The sequence below is a fragment of the Oncorhynchus nerka genome, linkage group LG1, assembly GCF_034236695.1.
Source record: "Oncorhynchus nerka isolate Pitt River linkage group LG1, Oner_Uvic_2.0, whole genome shotgun sequence".
Taxonomy (NCBI): domain Eukaryota; kingdom Metazoa; phylum Chordata; class Actinopteri; order Salmoniformes; family Salmonidae; genus Oncorhynchus; species Oncorhynchus nerka.
Genome location: NC_088396.1, coordinates 22,467,049 through 22,482,620, shown reverse-complemented (window position 1 = coordinate 22,482,620; position 15,572 = coordinate 22,467,049). Strand labels below are relative to the sequence as shown.

Sequence of the window (15,572 nt, the reverse complement as noted above, 5' to 3'; positions counted from 1 at the left end):
CGGGATCGTGGCACCACCAGTACAGAGCTTGCTCAGGAATGGCAGCAGGCAGGTGTGAGTGCATCTGCACACACAGTGAGGTGAAGACTTTTGGAGGATGGCCTGGTGTCAAGAAGGGCAGCAAAGAAGCCACTTCTCACCAGGAAAAACATCAGGGACAGACTGATATTCTGCAAAAGGTACAGGGATTGGACTACTGAGGACTGGGGTAAAATAATTATCTAATGAATCCCCTTTCCGATTGTTTAGGACATCCGGAAAAAAGTGAGCGCTACCATCAGTCCTGTGTCATGCCAACAGTAAAGCACCCTAAGACCATTCATATGTGGGGTTGCTTCTCAGCCAAGGGAGTGGGCTCACTCACAATTTGCCTTACAACACAACAATGAATAAAGAATGGTACCAACACATCCTCTGAGAGCAACTTCTCCCAACCATCCAGGAACAGTTTGGTGATGGAGCACCTTGACATAAGGCAAAAGTGATAACTAAGTGGCTCGGGGAACAAAACATCGATATTTTGGGTCCATGGCCAGGAAACTCCCCAGACCTTAATCCCATTGAGAACTTGTGGTCAATCCCCAAGAGGCGGGTGGACAAACAAAAACCCACAAATTCTGACAAACTCCAAGCATTGATTATGCAAGAATGGCCCAGAAGTTAATTGACAGCATGCCAGGGCGGATTGCAGAGGTCTTGAAAAAGAAGGGTCAACACTGCAAATATTGACTCTGCATCAACTTCATGTAATTGTCAATAAAAGCCTTTGACACACACTGAAATGCTTGTAAATATACTTCCGTATTCCATAGTAACATCTGGCAAAAATATCTATACACTGAAACAGCAAACTTGGTGGAAATTAATATTTGTGTCATTCTCAAAACTTGGCCATGACTGTAGAGAGAGAGAGAGAGAGAGAGGGAGAGAGAGAGAGAAAGGCCAATAAAGAGAGATGGAAAGAGGGAGAGATAGGGAGGGGTTGTCCAGACAGAGTGAATCCCAAATCACTCCCTTCCCCTCGCCCCTCCATTTGCACGTTCACGCACACCTCTGCCATATGCACAATTGCCACTCTGAAGTCACCCTCTGCGTTTTGTCAGCAACACGTAGGGGCGAGGAGGGGTGATTGGGATTCACCGTCAACTGTCTTGGTTTGACCACCAGACAACAGAAAGACAAAGACAACAGTTATGAGCTGAACATAACAGTATGCCAGTGGAAGGGAGGACACTAGCAGGTGACCGTGGTGAGTGATTTTTATGATTTCCCATTGTAGCCAATTCAGCTTCAGTAATTCCGTTGCAGATTTTTTGGTTACCAATTTTGTAATGGAATTCCAAGTTTTAAATCACTTAATAATTAGTAAACAAAATTGACATCAGTAAAATCACAATAACTAATTGGTAGGTCTACCATTAATTGTTACTTCTATTAACTTGTATTGTCCTCCCTCATGAGGGAGAGATGTTAGAAAATATCTTACACATAAGTGGAGTTATGGTAACAGAATTATAAGGCAAAATGCAATGTTTCATAAACTTACAGAAGGCATTTGCACTGGTGAAAGACAATGCTGCGAACATGAAGGCTGCTTGGTCTAAAGTGGAGGAGTCCTACCCTCACATCACACCCATTGGCTGTGCTGCTCATGCATTGAAGCTGCTCCTCAAGGACATCATGGCACTGAAAACAGTGGATATGCTCTGCCCAGCAACACCCGTTGGGGTGGTGTTGTCATCATGTTTGACAGTCTCCTGGAGGGGAAAGATTCTCACCAAGAAATGGCCATATCAGTCTGCCGATATGGACAGCCCCATCAAGAGGATCCTCCTGGATGATATATTTTGGCAGAGAGTGGTAAACAGCTTGAAACTCCTGAAACCTATAGCAGTAGCCATTGCAAGGATTGAGGGAGACAATGCCATCCTGTCTGATGTTCAGACTCTGCTTGCAGATGTAAGAGAAGAAATCTGTACTGCCCTGCCCACTTCACTGTTGCTCCAAGCAGAGGAAACTGCATTTCTGAAATACATCAAAGAGCATGAAGACTTCTGACTGAAGCCCGTACACGCTACAGCGTACATGTTGGACCCCAAGTATGCTAGCAAGAGCATCCTGTCTGGGTCAGAGATCAACAAGGCCTATGGTTTCATCACTCACTACCGTGTCTCGCCACCTTGGCCTGGATGAGGGCAAGGTTCTTGGCAGTCTGGAGATGTACACATCCAAGCAAGGGCTTTGGGATGGAGATGCAATATGGCAGTCGTGCCAACACAACTCATCAGCCACCTGGTGGAAGGGAATTTGTGGATCTGAGGCTCTTTCCCCTGTTGCCTCCATCATCCTCCAAATCCCACCATCATCAGCCGCCTCAGAGCGCAACTGGTCCTTGTTTGGGAACAAACACACCAAAGCACGCAACAGGCTGACCATTGCAAAGGTTGAAAAATTGATGGCCATCCGGGCCAATTTGAGGCTTTTTGAGCCTGACAACAAGCCATCCACAACAAGGTTGGAAAGTGACAGTGAAGATGAGGCCTCAGTCTGATGTTCAAGAGGTGGACATTGAGGAGGTCCAGAGAGAAGACATGGAAGCCTGAGAGGAAGACAACCAAAGCTTTAATTTATAGACTATCATTTTACAGATCTATGTTGAAAATGTTTTGGGGAGATGCAATAGATCATTGGGGATCATTCAATATTCCCTTTCTTTTGTTGTTCAGTGAAATCATCCCATGTGAAGAGTCAACTCATTTAAATAAAGTTCAATTCATAACTAAATTGTATTTTTTATTTCTATTGGAAGGATTTCATCCTTTGCAATTATGTCTACTTATGATAAGTTAAAAGGTTTATGTTTCCGTCTCCATATGATATAGTAAATATATCCAATGCAAAAAACATCTACATTTAAAAATGTTATTAATATTAATTTGCATATATTTCCAAAATATTCCCGTTAATTCCCATATATTTCCACCTCTGAATATTCCCCAAAATGTGCAACCCTATTTCTGGTACCTTTTAAGACTTTTTCCTGGTAGATGTTTCCTAAGACCCCTTTTCCATCTGGTTATTCAGAAATCAAAGCCTTTACTTATGCCTCATTTTTAAGAAGCAAAATGGTTGAATAATGTATTTATGCTTTCATTTCCCAACAATATAGACTCTTAGCTTTCATTTGACACCCAATTTGATATGCTCCTATAAAAATCATGTTGGTGCTCATGGGTCCTTTTACATGGAAATGCCATAAACTACAGTGGCAGGGAGCCAAGTCGTTAAGAGCATTGGGCCAGTAACCGAAAGTTCACTGGTTTTGAATCCCCGAGCCAACCTAGTGAAAAACATCTGATGATGCGGCCTTGAGCAAGGCACTTAACCCTAATTGCTCCTGTAAGTTGCTCTGGGTAAGAGCATCTGCTACATGACAATAATGTAAAACATCAATAAGTTAACAAGACATAGTAAACAACTAGCCGTCCAGTCTCTAGTTGACCTTTAAATCTTCTTAGGGCTGCAATCCCGTTAACGGGATTGATATGACAACAGCATATGAAAGTCCAGAGCGCCAAATTCAAACAACAGAAATCTCATAATTAAAATTCCTCAAACATTCATGTATCTTATAGCATTTTAAAGGTAATTTTGTTGTTAATCCTACCAAAGTGTCCGATTTCAAATAGGATTTACAGCGAAAGTACCACAAACGATTATGTTAGGTCACTGCCAAGTCACAGAAAAATTATGCCATTTTTCCAGGCAAAGAGAGGAGTCACAAAAAGCACAAATAGAGGTAAAATTAATCACTAACCTTTGATGATTTTCATCAGACGACACTCATAGGACTTCATGTTACACAATACATATATGTTTTGTTCGATAAAGTGCATATTTATATAAAACAATCTCAGTATACATTGGTGCGTTATGTTCACTAGTTCCAAAAATATCCGGTGATTGTGCAGAGAGCCACATCTATTTACAGAAATACTCATTATAAATGTTGATGAAAATACAACTGTTATACATGGAATTAGAGATAAACTTCTCCTTAATGCAACCGCTGTGTCAGATTTCAATTTTTTTTACGGAAAAAGCAAACCATGCAATTATCTGAGTACAGCTTTCAGACAACAAAGCAGCCAAAAAGATATCCACCATTTTGGGTAGTCAACATTAGTCATAAATAGCATTATACATATTCATTATAGATCTTCATCAGAATGCACTCCCAGGAATCCCAGTTCCACATTAAATTTTTGATTTAGTTCGATAATGTGCATCATTTATGTCCAAAGAGCTACTTTTGTTAGCACGTTTGGTAAACAAATCCATAGTCATGAAGCGCATTCCCTAGTTGCAGACGAAATGTCAAAAAGTTCAGTTACTGTCCGTAGAAACATGTCAAACGATGTATGGAATCAATCTTTAGCATGTTTTTAACATAAAACTTCAATAATATTCCAACCGGAGAATTCCTTTGTGTTCAGAAAGGCAAAGGAACGGGAGATACCTCTCATGTGAAATGCACGTGACCAGCGCATGACTGCTGGCAGACCTCTGACTCATTCCTCTCTCATTCTGTCCTACTTCACAATAGAATCCTCAAAGAAGTTTCTAAAGACGATTGACATCTAGTGGAAGCCTTAGGAAGTGCAACATAACCAATATCCCACTGTGTATTCAATAGGTGCTGGGTTGAAAATCGACCAACCTCAGATTTCCCACTTCCTGTTTGGATTTCTTCTCAGGTTTTTGCCTGCCATATGAGTTCTGTATACTCACAGACATCATTCAAACAGTTTTAGAAACTTCAGAGTGTTTTCTATCCAATATGAATAATAATATGCATATATTAGCAACTGGGACTGAGGAGCAGGCAGTTTACTCGGGGCACCTCTGGGCACCTTTCATCCAAGCTACTCAATACTGCCCCTGCAGCCATAAGAAGTTATTAACACCTACCTAGAGTGTATACCTGTAGCCTAGGAGAACAAGCTAAGAGAAGAATGGATGGATGGATCACCACTTCAACTTCATGTTGCCATGGTGATATAAGACTGAAGAGAGGGAGAGGGGGCAGGGTGAGGGATGAAGTGAGGGATGAGAGGTGAGCTCCGTGACCTCCTCTCACTAGTGAATCTGATTTCCCTTGACATCACACCCAGCAGGGCATCAGTCAAGCTGCCGTCCACACACACACTCTACAAAACAAAGATAGACACCCAGTGTAGGCAGGTTTTAATGGAGGTTGCACTGTATGTTCAGAGAGCCTGAGAGCGAGGTCAGCCTCCTATCACTGTTCCCTTCTCTCATTAGGACCATATCTAGTAGAGGTCGACCGATTATGATTTTTCAACGCCGATACCGATACCGATTATTGGAGGAACAAAAAAGACGATGCCGATTAATCGGACCATTTTTATTTATTTATTTGTAATAATGACAATTACAACAATACTGAATGAACACTTATTTTAACTTAATATAATACATCAATAAAAATATATTTAGCCTCAAATAAATAATGAAACATGTTCCATTTGGTTTAAATAATGCAAAAACAAAGTGTTGGAAAAGTTAAAGTGCTAACGTTTGAGCTCCTTGCTCAGAACATGAGAACATATGAAAGTTGGTAGTTCCTTTTAACATGAGACTTCAATATTCCAATATAAGAGGTTTTTGGTTGTAGTTAATATAGTATTTATAGGAATATTTATCTCTATACCATTTTTATTTCATATACCTTTGACTATTGGATGTTCTTATAGGCACTTTAGTATTGCCAGTGTAACAGTATTGCTTCCGTCCCTCTCCTCGCTCCTACCTGGGCTCGAACCAGGAACACATCGACAACAGCCACACTCGAAGCAGCGTTACCAATCGCTCCACAAAAGCCGCGGCCCTTGCAGAGCAAGGGGAATAACTACTCCAAGTCTCAGAGCGAGTGACGTTTGAAACACTATTAGCGCGCACCCCGCTAACTAGCTAGCCATTTCACATCGGTTACACCAGCCATTAGGCTGATAGGCTTGAAGTCAAAAACAGCGCTGTGCTTGCGAAGAGCTGCTAGCAAAATGCACGAAAAGTGCTGTTTGAATGAATGCTTACGAGCCTGCTGCTGCCTACCATCGCTCAGTCAGACTGCTCTATCAAATCATAGACTTAATTATAACATAGCACACAGAAATATGAGCCTTAGGTCATTAATATTGTCAAATACGGAAACTATCATTTCGAAAACAAAACATTTTTTTCTTTCAGTGAAACACGGAACCATTCCATATTTTATCTAATGGGTGGCATCCCTAAGTCTAAATATTGCTGTTACATTGCACAACCTTCAATGTTATGTCATAATTACGTAAAATTCTGCCAAATTAGTTCGCAATGAGCCAGGCTGCCCAAACTGTTGCCTATACCCTGACAATTTCACCTGGTCAATATGGCCTGCTAACCTGGATTTCTTTTTAGCTAAATATGCAGGTTTAAAAATATATACTTCTGTGTATTGATTTTAAAAAGGCATTGGTGTTAATAATGGTTAGGTACAGTCGTCCAACGATTGTGCTTTTTTCGCAAATGCGCTTTTGTTAAATCCTCCCCCAGCGTTGCATTGATTATATGCAATGCAGGACACGCTACATAAACTAGTAATATCATCAACCATGTGTAGTTATAACTAGTGATTATGATTGATTGATTGTTTTTTATAAGATAAGTTTAATGCTAGCTAGCAACTTACCTTGGCTTCTACTGCATTCGCGTAACAGGCAGGCTCCTCGTGGAGTGCAATGTAATCAGGTGGTTAGTGCGTTAGACTAGTTAACTGTAAGGTTCCAAGATTGGATCCCCCGAGCTGACAAGGTGAAAATCTATCATTCTGCCCCTGAACAAGGCAGTTAACCCACCGTTCCTAGGCCGTAATTGAAAATAAGAATGTGTTCTTAACTGACTTGCCTAGTTAAATAAAGTTATTTAAAATATATATATACAGTGGGGCAAAAAAGTATTTAGTCAGCCACCAATTGTGCAATCTTCTTCTGGATCATCCAAATGCTATCTAGCAAACTTCAGACAGGCCTGGACATATACTGGCTTAAACAGGGGGACACGTCTGGCACTGCAGGATTTGAGTCCCTGGCAGCGTAGTGTGTTACTGATGGTAGGCTTTGTTACTTTGGTCCCAGCTCTCTGCAGGTCATTCACTAGGTCCCCCCGTGTGGTTCTGGGATTTTTGCTCACCATTCTTGTGATCCTTTTGACCCCACGGGGTGAGATCTTGCGTTTAGTCCCAGATCGAGGGAGATTATCAGTGGTCTTGTATGTCTTCCATTTCCTAATAATTGCTCCCACAGTTGATTTCTTCAAACCAAGCTGATTACCTATTGCAGATTCAGTCTTCCCAGCCTGGTGCAGGTCTACAATTTTGTTTCTGGTGTCCTTTGACAGCTCTTTGGTCTTGGCCATAGTGGAGTTTGGAGTGTGACTGTTTGAGGTTGTGGACAGGTGTCTTTTATACTGATAACAAGTTCAAACAGGTGCCATTAATACAGGTAACGAGTGGAGGACAGAGGAGCCTCTTAAAGAAGAAGTTACAGGTATGTGAGAGCCAGAAATCTTGCTTGTTTGTAGGTGACCAAATACTTATTTTCCACCATAATTTGCAAATAAATTAATAAAAAATCCTACAATGTGATTTTCTGGATTTTTTTTCTCATTTTGTCTGTCATAGTTGAAGTGTACCTATGATGAAAATTACAGGCCTCTCTCATCTTTTTAAGTGGGAGAACTTGCACAATTGGTGGCTGACTAAATACTTTTTTGCCCCACTGTATATATACATTTTTTTTTTGATCAGCAAAATTGGCGCCCAAAAATACCAATTTCCAATTGTTATGAAAACTTGAAATTGGCCCTAATTAATCGACCATACCGATTAATCGTACAACCTCAAATATCTAGTCTAAACCCTATGCCCTATAGTTAACCGCATAGGCTACTGCATGGCTCTGGTCAGAAGTAGATGCACTATGTGATTACTATTTTATCTTTGAACTCTGCAAGAAAATGTCATTTAAAAAAAGATAGTGTACTGTGTAGGTTATAATTTCAGACAAAGTCAGCGGCCTGCTTCGTATCACGGTTACCCTCTCTCATTAGCGTCCAGCTGCTTCCTTTCTGTGCAGATAGCAGGCTGTGTTAATGACAGTGACATTAGTGCTCTTACCGGTAATACTGTAACTCATGGTCATCAACACTCATCAGCACAGCCATTTCCTGCTCTGCTCCTGTTCAGCCCATTGATTATACATCAAATTGATGTAATTCTCTGTGTGACTTTCCTTCTTGATATCTGCCTCTCTCTCTCACACACACAAAAGGGTGACTGCACTTCCTGATTTGGCCTTGTTTTAAGGATTGCTCATTAAGAAATGCTAGCGGCCATGACTGAAGCTAAACGAGAGTTGTCTTGGGTGTGTTATGTTTGTATATTGTACCCTGGCAAGTACAGTTGTTTGTCCCTCCCGAGTCACCTTAGCAACAACACAGTAAAATAATCTGAATTAATGTAATACAAATCAAGAAATCTGTAATAGATTTAGACGTTTATGCTGAGGTCTTAGTGTTGCAATTCTAAATCTAGCTAAGATGTTTGGTGTAGTATTATCTCAAGTAAAAAAATGTGGATGAAAAACTATTCAGTGCACTGCATATAGTCTACTGAGTCAGGATCTGTCTGGCTGCACGCTCAGGACTGATTCCTGAGAACAATATCATGTCTAAAACGTCATCATCTGCAAGCTGTCAAACTATAAAAAATAAAGCACAAGCTACACACTGTTTATGAGTGCCCAAAATCACTTGTTAGCTGGCTAATTTCCAACTCTGTGTTTGTCAATGAAGCTAGCAAGTAGTAGCTAGCAAGCACATTGAGCAGCCAGGCTGCAGTCATCTTATCAAGTCACCGGCGAGTGGCGACGTGTGTGCTTCAGTGCTGTTAAGTTTTTGACAACTTTCTCACTATCTAGTGTGCATCTGTCTGGCAGTGTTTCATAAGGAATCATGCTACAAAACAGGTCACGGTGGGACATAAGATGCTCGCCAATGGGGTTTTTGAATACTGACAAGTAGCAGTTGGGATACAACTGAGTTTTATTTCTTGGTGACCAACTTTTGATTTATTTTCTCAAGAGAGAAACTCATAGGGGGCGAGGGGGTTACAGGTACAAAAACAATCAAAGAAATGTATACAAAGATAAGCCATTACAGCCCCCCCTCCTTAGACCCCATCCACCCACCCACATCCTAACTCTCCACCCAGAAACCATGTTTCCCACCTGCCTAGGTGGGGAGGGGGGGGGGGGACGCACACCTCCCACCCCTTCCAATCCCACCCAGCAACCAAGGTTGCTTATCAGCCCCCAATCCGCCCCCCGCGCTCCCCCACAACGACCAGAGTGGGAGAAAAAAGATACTCTTGGAGCAAAGATAATCATTTTTTTAAAGTGGAAAAATATGTTTTATTTCAATTGAGCCAATCACACTCACTCAAGTATCTGACATAGGCTTTGGAAAAGCACCTGTGAAAAGGCTACCAGTGCGGCAAGTGCCGCGGGTAAGTTTTTGCCAAAACATGGCTAACCTAACCTAAACAGCTGCTCATAGTGAAAATGTGTTTGGAGTTACCTTTCTAGCTAATGTTAGAGTTTTCACTTCCTCTTCCAAATAGTGAAAAACTATCAACCAAATCTATTCATTTTAAAATGATGATTACTTCTACTTGCCATTATCATTCACCTCATGATAACACAAGACAAGAAAAATATTTTTTTGCTAACGTATGATGGGGTTAGCTGTGTCACCAGTTTTCCTGGGAGGGGATCCCTGGACAAGAAAAGGTTGCAGAACCCTGTTGTACCAAACCCTCCAGTAAATTGTGACGAACTCACAAAACTCAGTTTTGGACAAAACACTTTGTAGTCAATTTTGACACTAAAATGTTTGTTTCTGACTCATTGATGCCTCATAGGCCATTTAAAATCAGAGCAGTTGTCCTTTAATCATGCTCACTCTTTTAGTTGGTCTCTTTGGTAACTGTCAGTAATAAGCCATTATAAATGTTTTTACCCTCTTTTTCCATGTCAAAATTGTGCATGTGTGTGTGTGTATGTGAAGGAGAGCAAGAGAGAGATAAAGATTACCAGAACCCAACGGATTCTCCAATTACCTTGAATGAACTACAGGACAAAATAAAAACCCTCCAACCCAAAAAGGACTGTTGTGTTGATGGTATCCTCAATGAAATGATCAAATATACAGACAAAAAATTACAATTGGCTATACTAAAAAAAACTAACATCATCTTTAGTTCTGGCATCTTCCCCAATATTTGGAACCAAAGACTGATCACCCCAAACCACAAAAGTTGAGACAAATTTGACCCCAATAACTACCGTGGGATATGCGCCAACAACAACCTTGGGAAAATCCTCTGCATTTTTATTAACAGCATTTTTATTAACAGCAGACTTGTACATTTGATCAGTGAAAACAATGTACTGAGCAAATGTCAAATTGGCTTTTCACCAAATGATTGTACGACAGACCACGTATTCACCCTGCACACCCTAATTGACCAACAAACAAACCAAAACAAAGGCAAAGTCTTCTCATGCTTTGTTGATGTCAAAAAAGCTTAGACTCAATTTGGCATGAGGGTCTGCTATACAAATTGATGGAAAATGGTGTTGGGGAAAAAACATACGACATTATAAAATCCATGTACACAAACACCAAGTGTGTGGTTAAAATTTGCAAAAAAAACATGTCTTCCCACAGGGCCATATGTCTTCAACATATATATATATATCACCGAATTGGTGAGGGCACTAGAACAGTCTGCAGCACCCGGCCTCACCCGACTAGAATCTGAAGTCAAATGTCTACTGATGATCTGGTGCTTCTGTCACCAACCAAGGAGGGCCTACAGCAGCACCTAGATCTTCTGCAAAGATTCTCACACCTGGACCTTCTATGCCATCAAAAGGAACATAACATTTGAAGTACCAATTAGGATCTGGCTAAAAATGATTGAATCAGTTCTAGAACCAATTGCCCTTTGTGGTTGTGATGTCTGCTCACCAACCAAGAATTCACAAAATGGGACAAACACCAAATTAAGACCGCATGCAGAATTCTGCAAAAATATCCTCTGTGTATGACGCAAAACACCAAATAATGCACGCAGAGCAGAATTAGGCCGATACCCGCTAATTATCAAGATCCAGAAAAGAGTTGTTAAATTCTACAACCACCTAAAAAGGAAGTGATTCCCAAACCTTCCATAAAAAAGCAATCACCTATACAGAGAGATGAACCTGGAGAAGAGTCCCCTAAGTAAGCTGGTCCTGGGGCTCTGTTCACAAACACAAACAGACCCCACTGAGCCCCAAGACAACAACACAATTAGACCCAACCAAATCACCAAATCATGAGAAAACAAAAAGATAATTACTTGACACATTGGAAAGAATTAACAAAACAAAAAAAACAGAGTAAACTAGAATGCTATTTGGCCCTAAACAGAGAGTACCCAGCGGCAGAAATACCTGACCACTGTGACTGACCCAAACTGACTCACAGTTTGACCCAAAAACACTCACAAACTTTTACAGATGCACAATCGAGAGCATCCTGTATCACCGCCTGGTACGGCAATTGCTGCACCCATAACCATAAGGCTCTCCAGAGGGTAGTGAGGTCTGCCCAATGCATCACCGGGGGCAAACTACCTGCCCCCCAGGACACCTACACTACCCGATGTCACAGGAAGGCCAAAAAGATCATAGAGGACAACAACCACCCGAGCCGCTGCCTGTTCACCCCGCTACCATCCAGAAGGCGATGTCAGTACAGGTGCATGAAAGCGGGGACCGAGAGACTGAAAAACAGCTTCTATCTCAAGGCCATCAGACTGTTAAACAGCCATCACTAACATTGAGTGGCTGCTGCCAACATACTGACTCAACTATAGCCACTTTAATAATGGAAAAATTGATGTAATAAATGTATCACTAGTCACTTTAAACAATGCCGCTTTATATAATATTTACATACCCTACATTACTCATCTCATATGTATATACTGTACTCTATACCATCTACTGCATCTTGCCTATGCCGTTCGGCCAACACTCATTCATATATTTTTATGTATATATTCTTATTCATTCCTTTACACTTGTGTGTATAAGGTAGTTGTTGTGAAATTGTTAGGCTAGATTACTTGTTAGATATTACTGCATGGTTGGAACTAGAGGTACAAGCATTTCGCGACACTTGCATTAACATCTGCTAACCATGTGTATGTGACAAATAAAATTGGATTTGATTTGACTTAAGGAAAGCTTTGACTACTGTCTGTACAGACTCAGTGAGCATAGCCTTGCTATTGACAAAGGCCGCCATAGGCAGACCTGACTCTCAAGAACAAAACGAGGTGGAAACTGAGCTGCACTTCCTAACCTCCTGCCAAATGTATGACCATATTGGAGACACATATTTCCCTCAGATCCACAATGAATTCTAAAACAATCCTGATTTTGATCAACTCATATCTATTGGGTGAAATAGCTAAGTGTGCAATCACAGTAGCAGGATTTGTGACCTGTTGCCACAAGAAAAGGGCAACCAGTGAACAAACACCATTGTAAATACAACCCATATTTATATATTTATTTTCCCCTTTGTACTTTAACCATGTGCTCATCATTACAACACTGTGTACTGTGTACATAATATGACATTTTTAATGTCTTTAGTCTAGTTACTGTATATTTGTATATTGTTTCATTTGTGTTGGCAATGTTAACATATTTCCCATGCCAATAAAGCCTCTTGAACTGATAAATTACTTGAAGGGTTTCTTTCTTGCCCTGCACCAACACACCTGGTTTACATAAAGAGTAAGTTGATTAGACAATTATATCAGGTGTGTTGTTTCTGGCCTCTGGGAAAGAAAACGACCAGCCAAGTTGATCTCAATTCCTCACACTCTTCCAATACATCTGGACCTTTCTGGCACTTCCGAAATTCAGCTCGAAAACAAAGTACCGAAGCCTGGCGGGAGTCCATTTCCACTGCCGTTTTGCTGTGACAAACCTTTGATCACATGTTTTCCGGCCTAAACAACCCACGTCTGTGTTTCAAAAAGTGAACAATGTTGTGATGTTAGTTAATATGTAACGAATATGTAACAGAACGTTAGCTGCAGATGTTACTGGAATACAATGTAACATTGCGGCGTTGATCGATCCTCTACTTACGTATCTGCTGATGAGATTCCGTAGTACGCTAAAATCCATTCTTTTGACAGCTCCCCGTTTGCAATTATTTACTGTCCACTTTCCAGTCTCCTTGGATCTTTACCGACGCTACCCAATGTTCATCTCTATCCACGCATCCATCGCTCACGAGCGCTCTTGTCTCTCCATCTATATGAGCGCGAGAAAGCAGCGGTCTTTCAGTTGGCTGTTTTGATTTTCATGTCATTTTGGACAGCCATGCAACGGAGTAATGTGATGCAGCTATTCTTGCTGCTTATGCTGCGTTCACGCGTTAGTCGGAACTGGGAAACTCTGACATTTTCGACTTGCAACCTGGTTGAACGTGCACATGTAGAAATACAACCAGTTAACAAGTTCCGACTAGCACATGAACGCGGCAATCGTTTTCGGGAATGTCCCTTTTTTCACAACGAATAAAAGTTTCCTAAACTGATCATTGAAAATGCTTGAAGAGCTTATTTTCACTGGTTCCCCTTGGTGTTTTTTCTTCTTCTTTTCCTTCTATAAATCTCTTTTCATATGTCTTTCCCTGCAGTCCCGCTCTCTTTTTGCTCTGTTATGGTGCACATACGAATAGCTGTTTGCCTCCATACGTCAGAATGCTGCGCCTGCGTAGTGCAATTTCTTTCACCCCATGCTGATTTAAATGAAAATGAATCTGTGTGCGACATAACGGTTTATTCGAGAGAGGAAGAGGCAATTTACTCCGCCCAAAATCTGTTCGCGTGAGATAAGACCTTTTTTGTATGGTCTATCGTGTCGAATTATGTGAGGCTTATGTGATTGAAATAGACGTTTCGTAATGTTTAGGCTGTTACAAAAAAGTGGATGCACGTGGCATTATGCAGTGGTGTCGTTAGGTCTGGGCTTCCGGGGCATTAGCCCCAGGTGTTTTTGATCTAGCCCCATACCTTTTGATGGTCAACATTTATTTTATAGATTTTATTTTATTACATTTCAGTCTGATGAGTTTCCATAACCACACATCACTTGCGCTATGCAAGAATTTAAACAATACAGTATACTGCGCTAGGCAATAGCAGTCACTGCAAAAAGCATCTGGAGTGATGTAGTGCCTGCTGTGATTGGTCGAGATTTCACAACTCAGTGGACCACTCTAGTCCCTTGACCCTTCGACCACTTACAGTACTTTTATTTGTCAATGGGCATGTTCAAGTGTATCACTTTGTTTGGTCACCCACAGCCTTCCAAAGTGTGTTGCATTATGTGGATACAATTATTTGACTTGTGCCTAGCTGTTGACTGCATGAACTTAACAAAAATCATGTGATTGTTTCACCTTTATTTAACTAGGCAAGTCAGTTAAGAATAAATTTGTATTTTAAATGACCGCCCTCCCCTAACACAGATGATGTTGGACCAATTGTGCGCCTCCCTATGAGACTCCCGATCACAGTTTTGATACAGCCCAGGATTGAACCAGGGTCTGTATTGACCCCTCTAACACTGTGATGCAGTGCCTTAGACTGCTGCGCCACTTGGGAGATTAAAGGTCAAGAAGTTTTGACTTCAGTCGACTGCAAGTTTCTGCACTTGCTCTGCACCAACTTCATACTGCCATCACCTCCATTGTGGGATGTTCTACTGTCAACCAACCATTAGGGAGGTTTGTTTGACCCACACGAATATGACCAAAGACATTGCTAAAACAGGAACAAACTTTGCCCCATTTCATGTATACAGTGGATATGTACAAATTAATGTGATATTTGAGGCTCTCTCTCTCACCTTCCTAATATTGAGTTGCACCCCCAGCCTCAATTCGTTGGGGCATGGACTCTACGAGGTGTCAAAAGCATTCCACAGGGATTCTGGCCCATGTTGACTCCAATGCTTCCCACAGTTGTGTCAAGTTGGCTGGATGTCCTTTGGGTGGAGGACCATTCTTGATACACTCGGGAAACTGTTGAGCTTCATTAAATAGTACACCATTAAATAGTAAAAACACCAGTCTCAACATCAACCGTGAAGGGGCGACTCCGGGATTCTGGCCTTCTAGACAGAGTTCCTCTGTCCAGTGTCTGTGTTCTTTTGCCCATTTTAATATTTTATTTTTATTGGCCAGTCTGAGATATGTCTTTTCTTTTGCAACTCTGCCTAGAAGGCCAGCATCCCAGAGTCGTCGCTTCACTGTTGACATTGAGACAGGTGTTTTGCGGGTACTATTTAATGAAGCTGCTAGTTGAGGAATTGTGA

At 41.2% G+C, this 15,572-nt stretch overlaps 1 protein-coding gene across 3 annotated transcripts in view; it reads right to left on the bottom strand.

The window, feature by feature from the left end:
• The window catches only part of LOC115120436 (phospholipid-transporting ATPase IH), an 87,290-nt gene extending 73,337 nt beyond the window's left edge, over window positions 1-13,953 (bottom strand). For all 3 annotated transcript variants that reach the window (XM_029649407.2, XM_029649479.2, XM_029649550.2), the window contains exon 1: window positions 13,335-13,953. In XM_029649407.2, the coding sequence (XP_029505267.1) occupies window positions 13,335-13,373 (39 nt within the window). In that variant the 5' untranslated portion in view covers window positions 13,374-13,953. The remainder of the gene's footprint in view (window positions 1-13,334) is intronic.
• Between the last annotated feature and the right edge of the window lie 1,619 nt (window positions 13,954-15,572).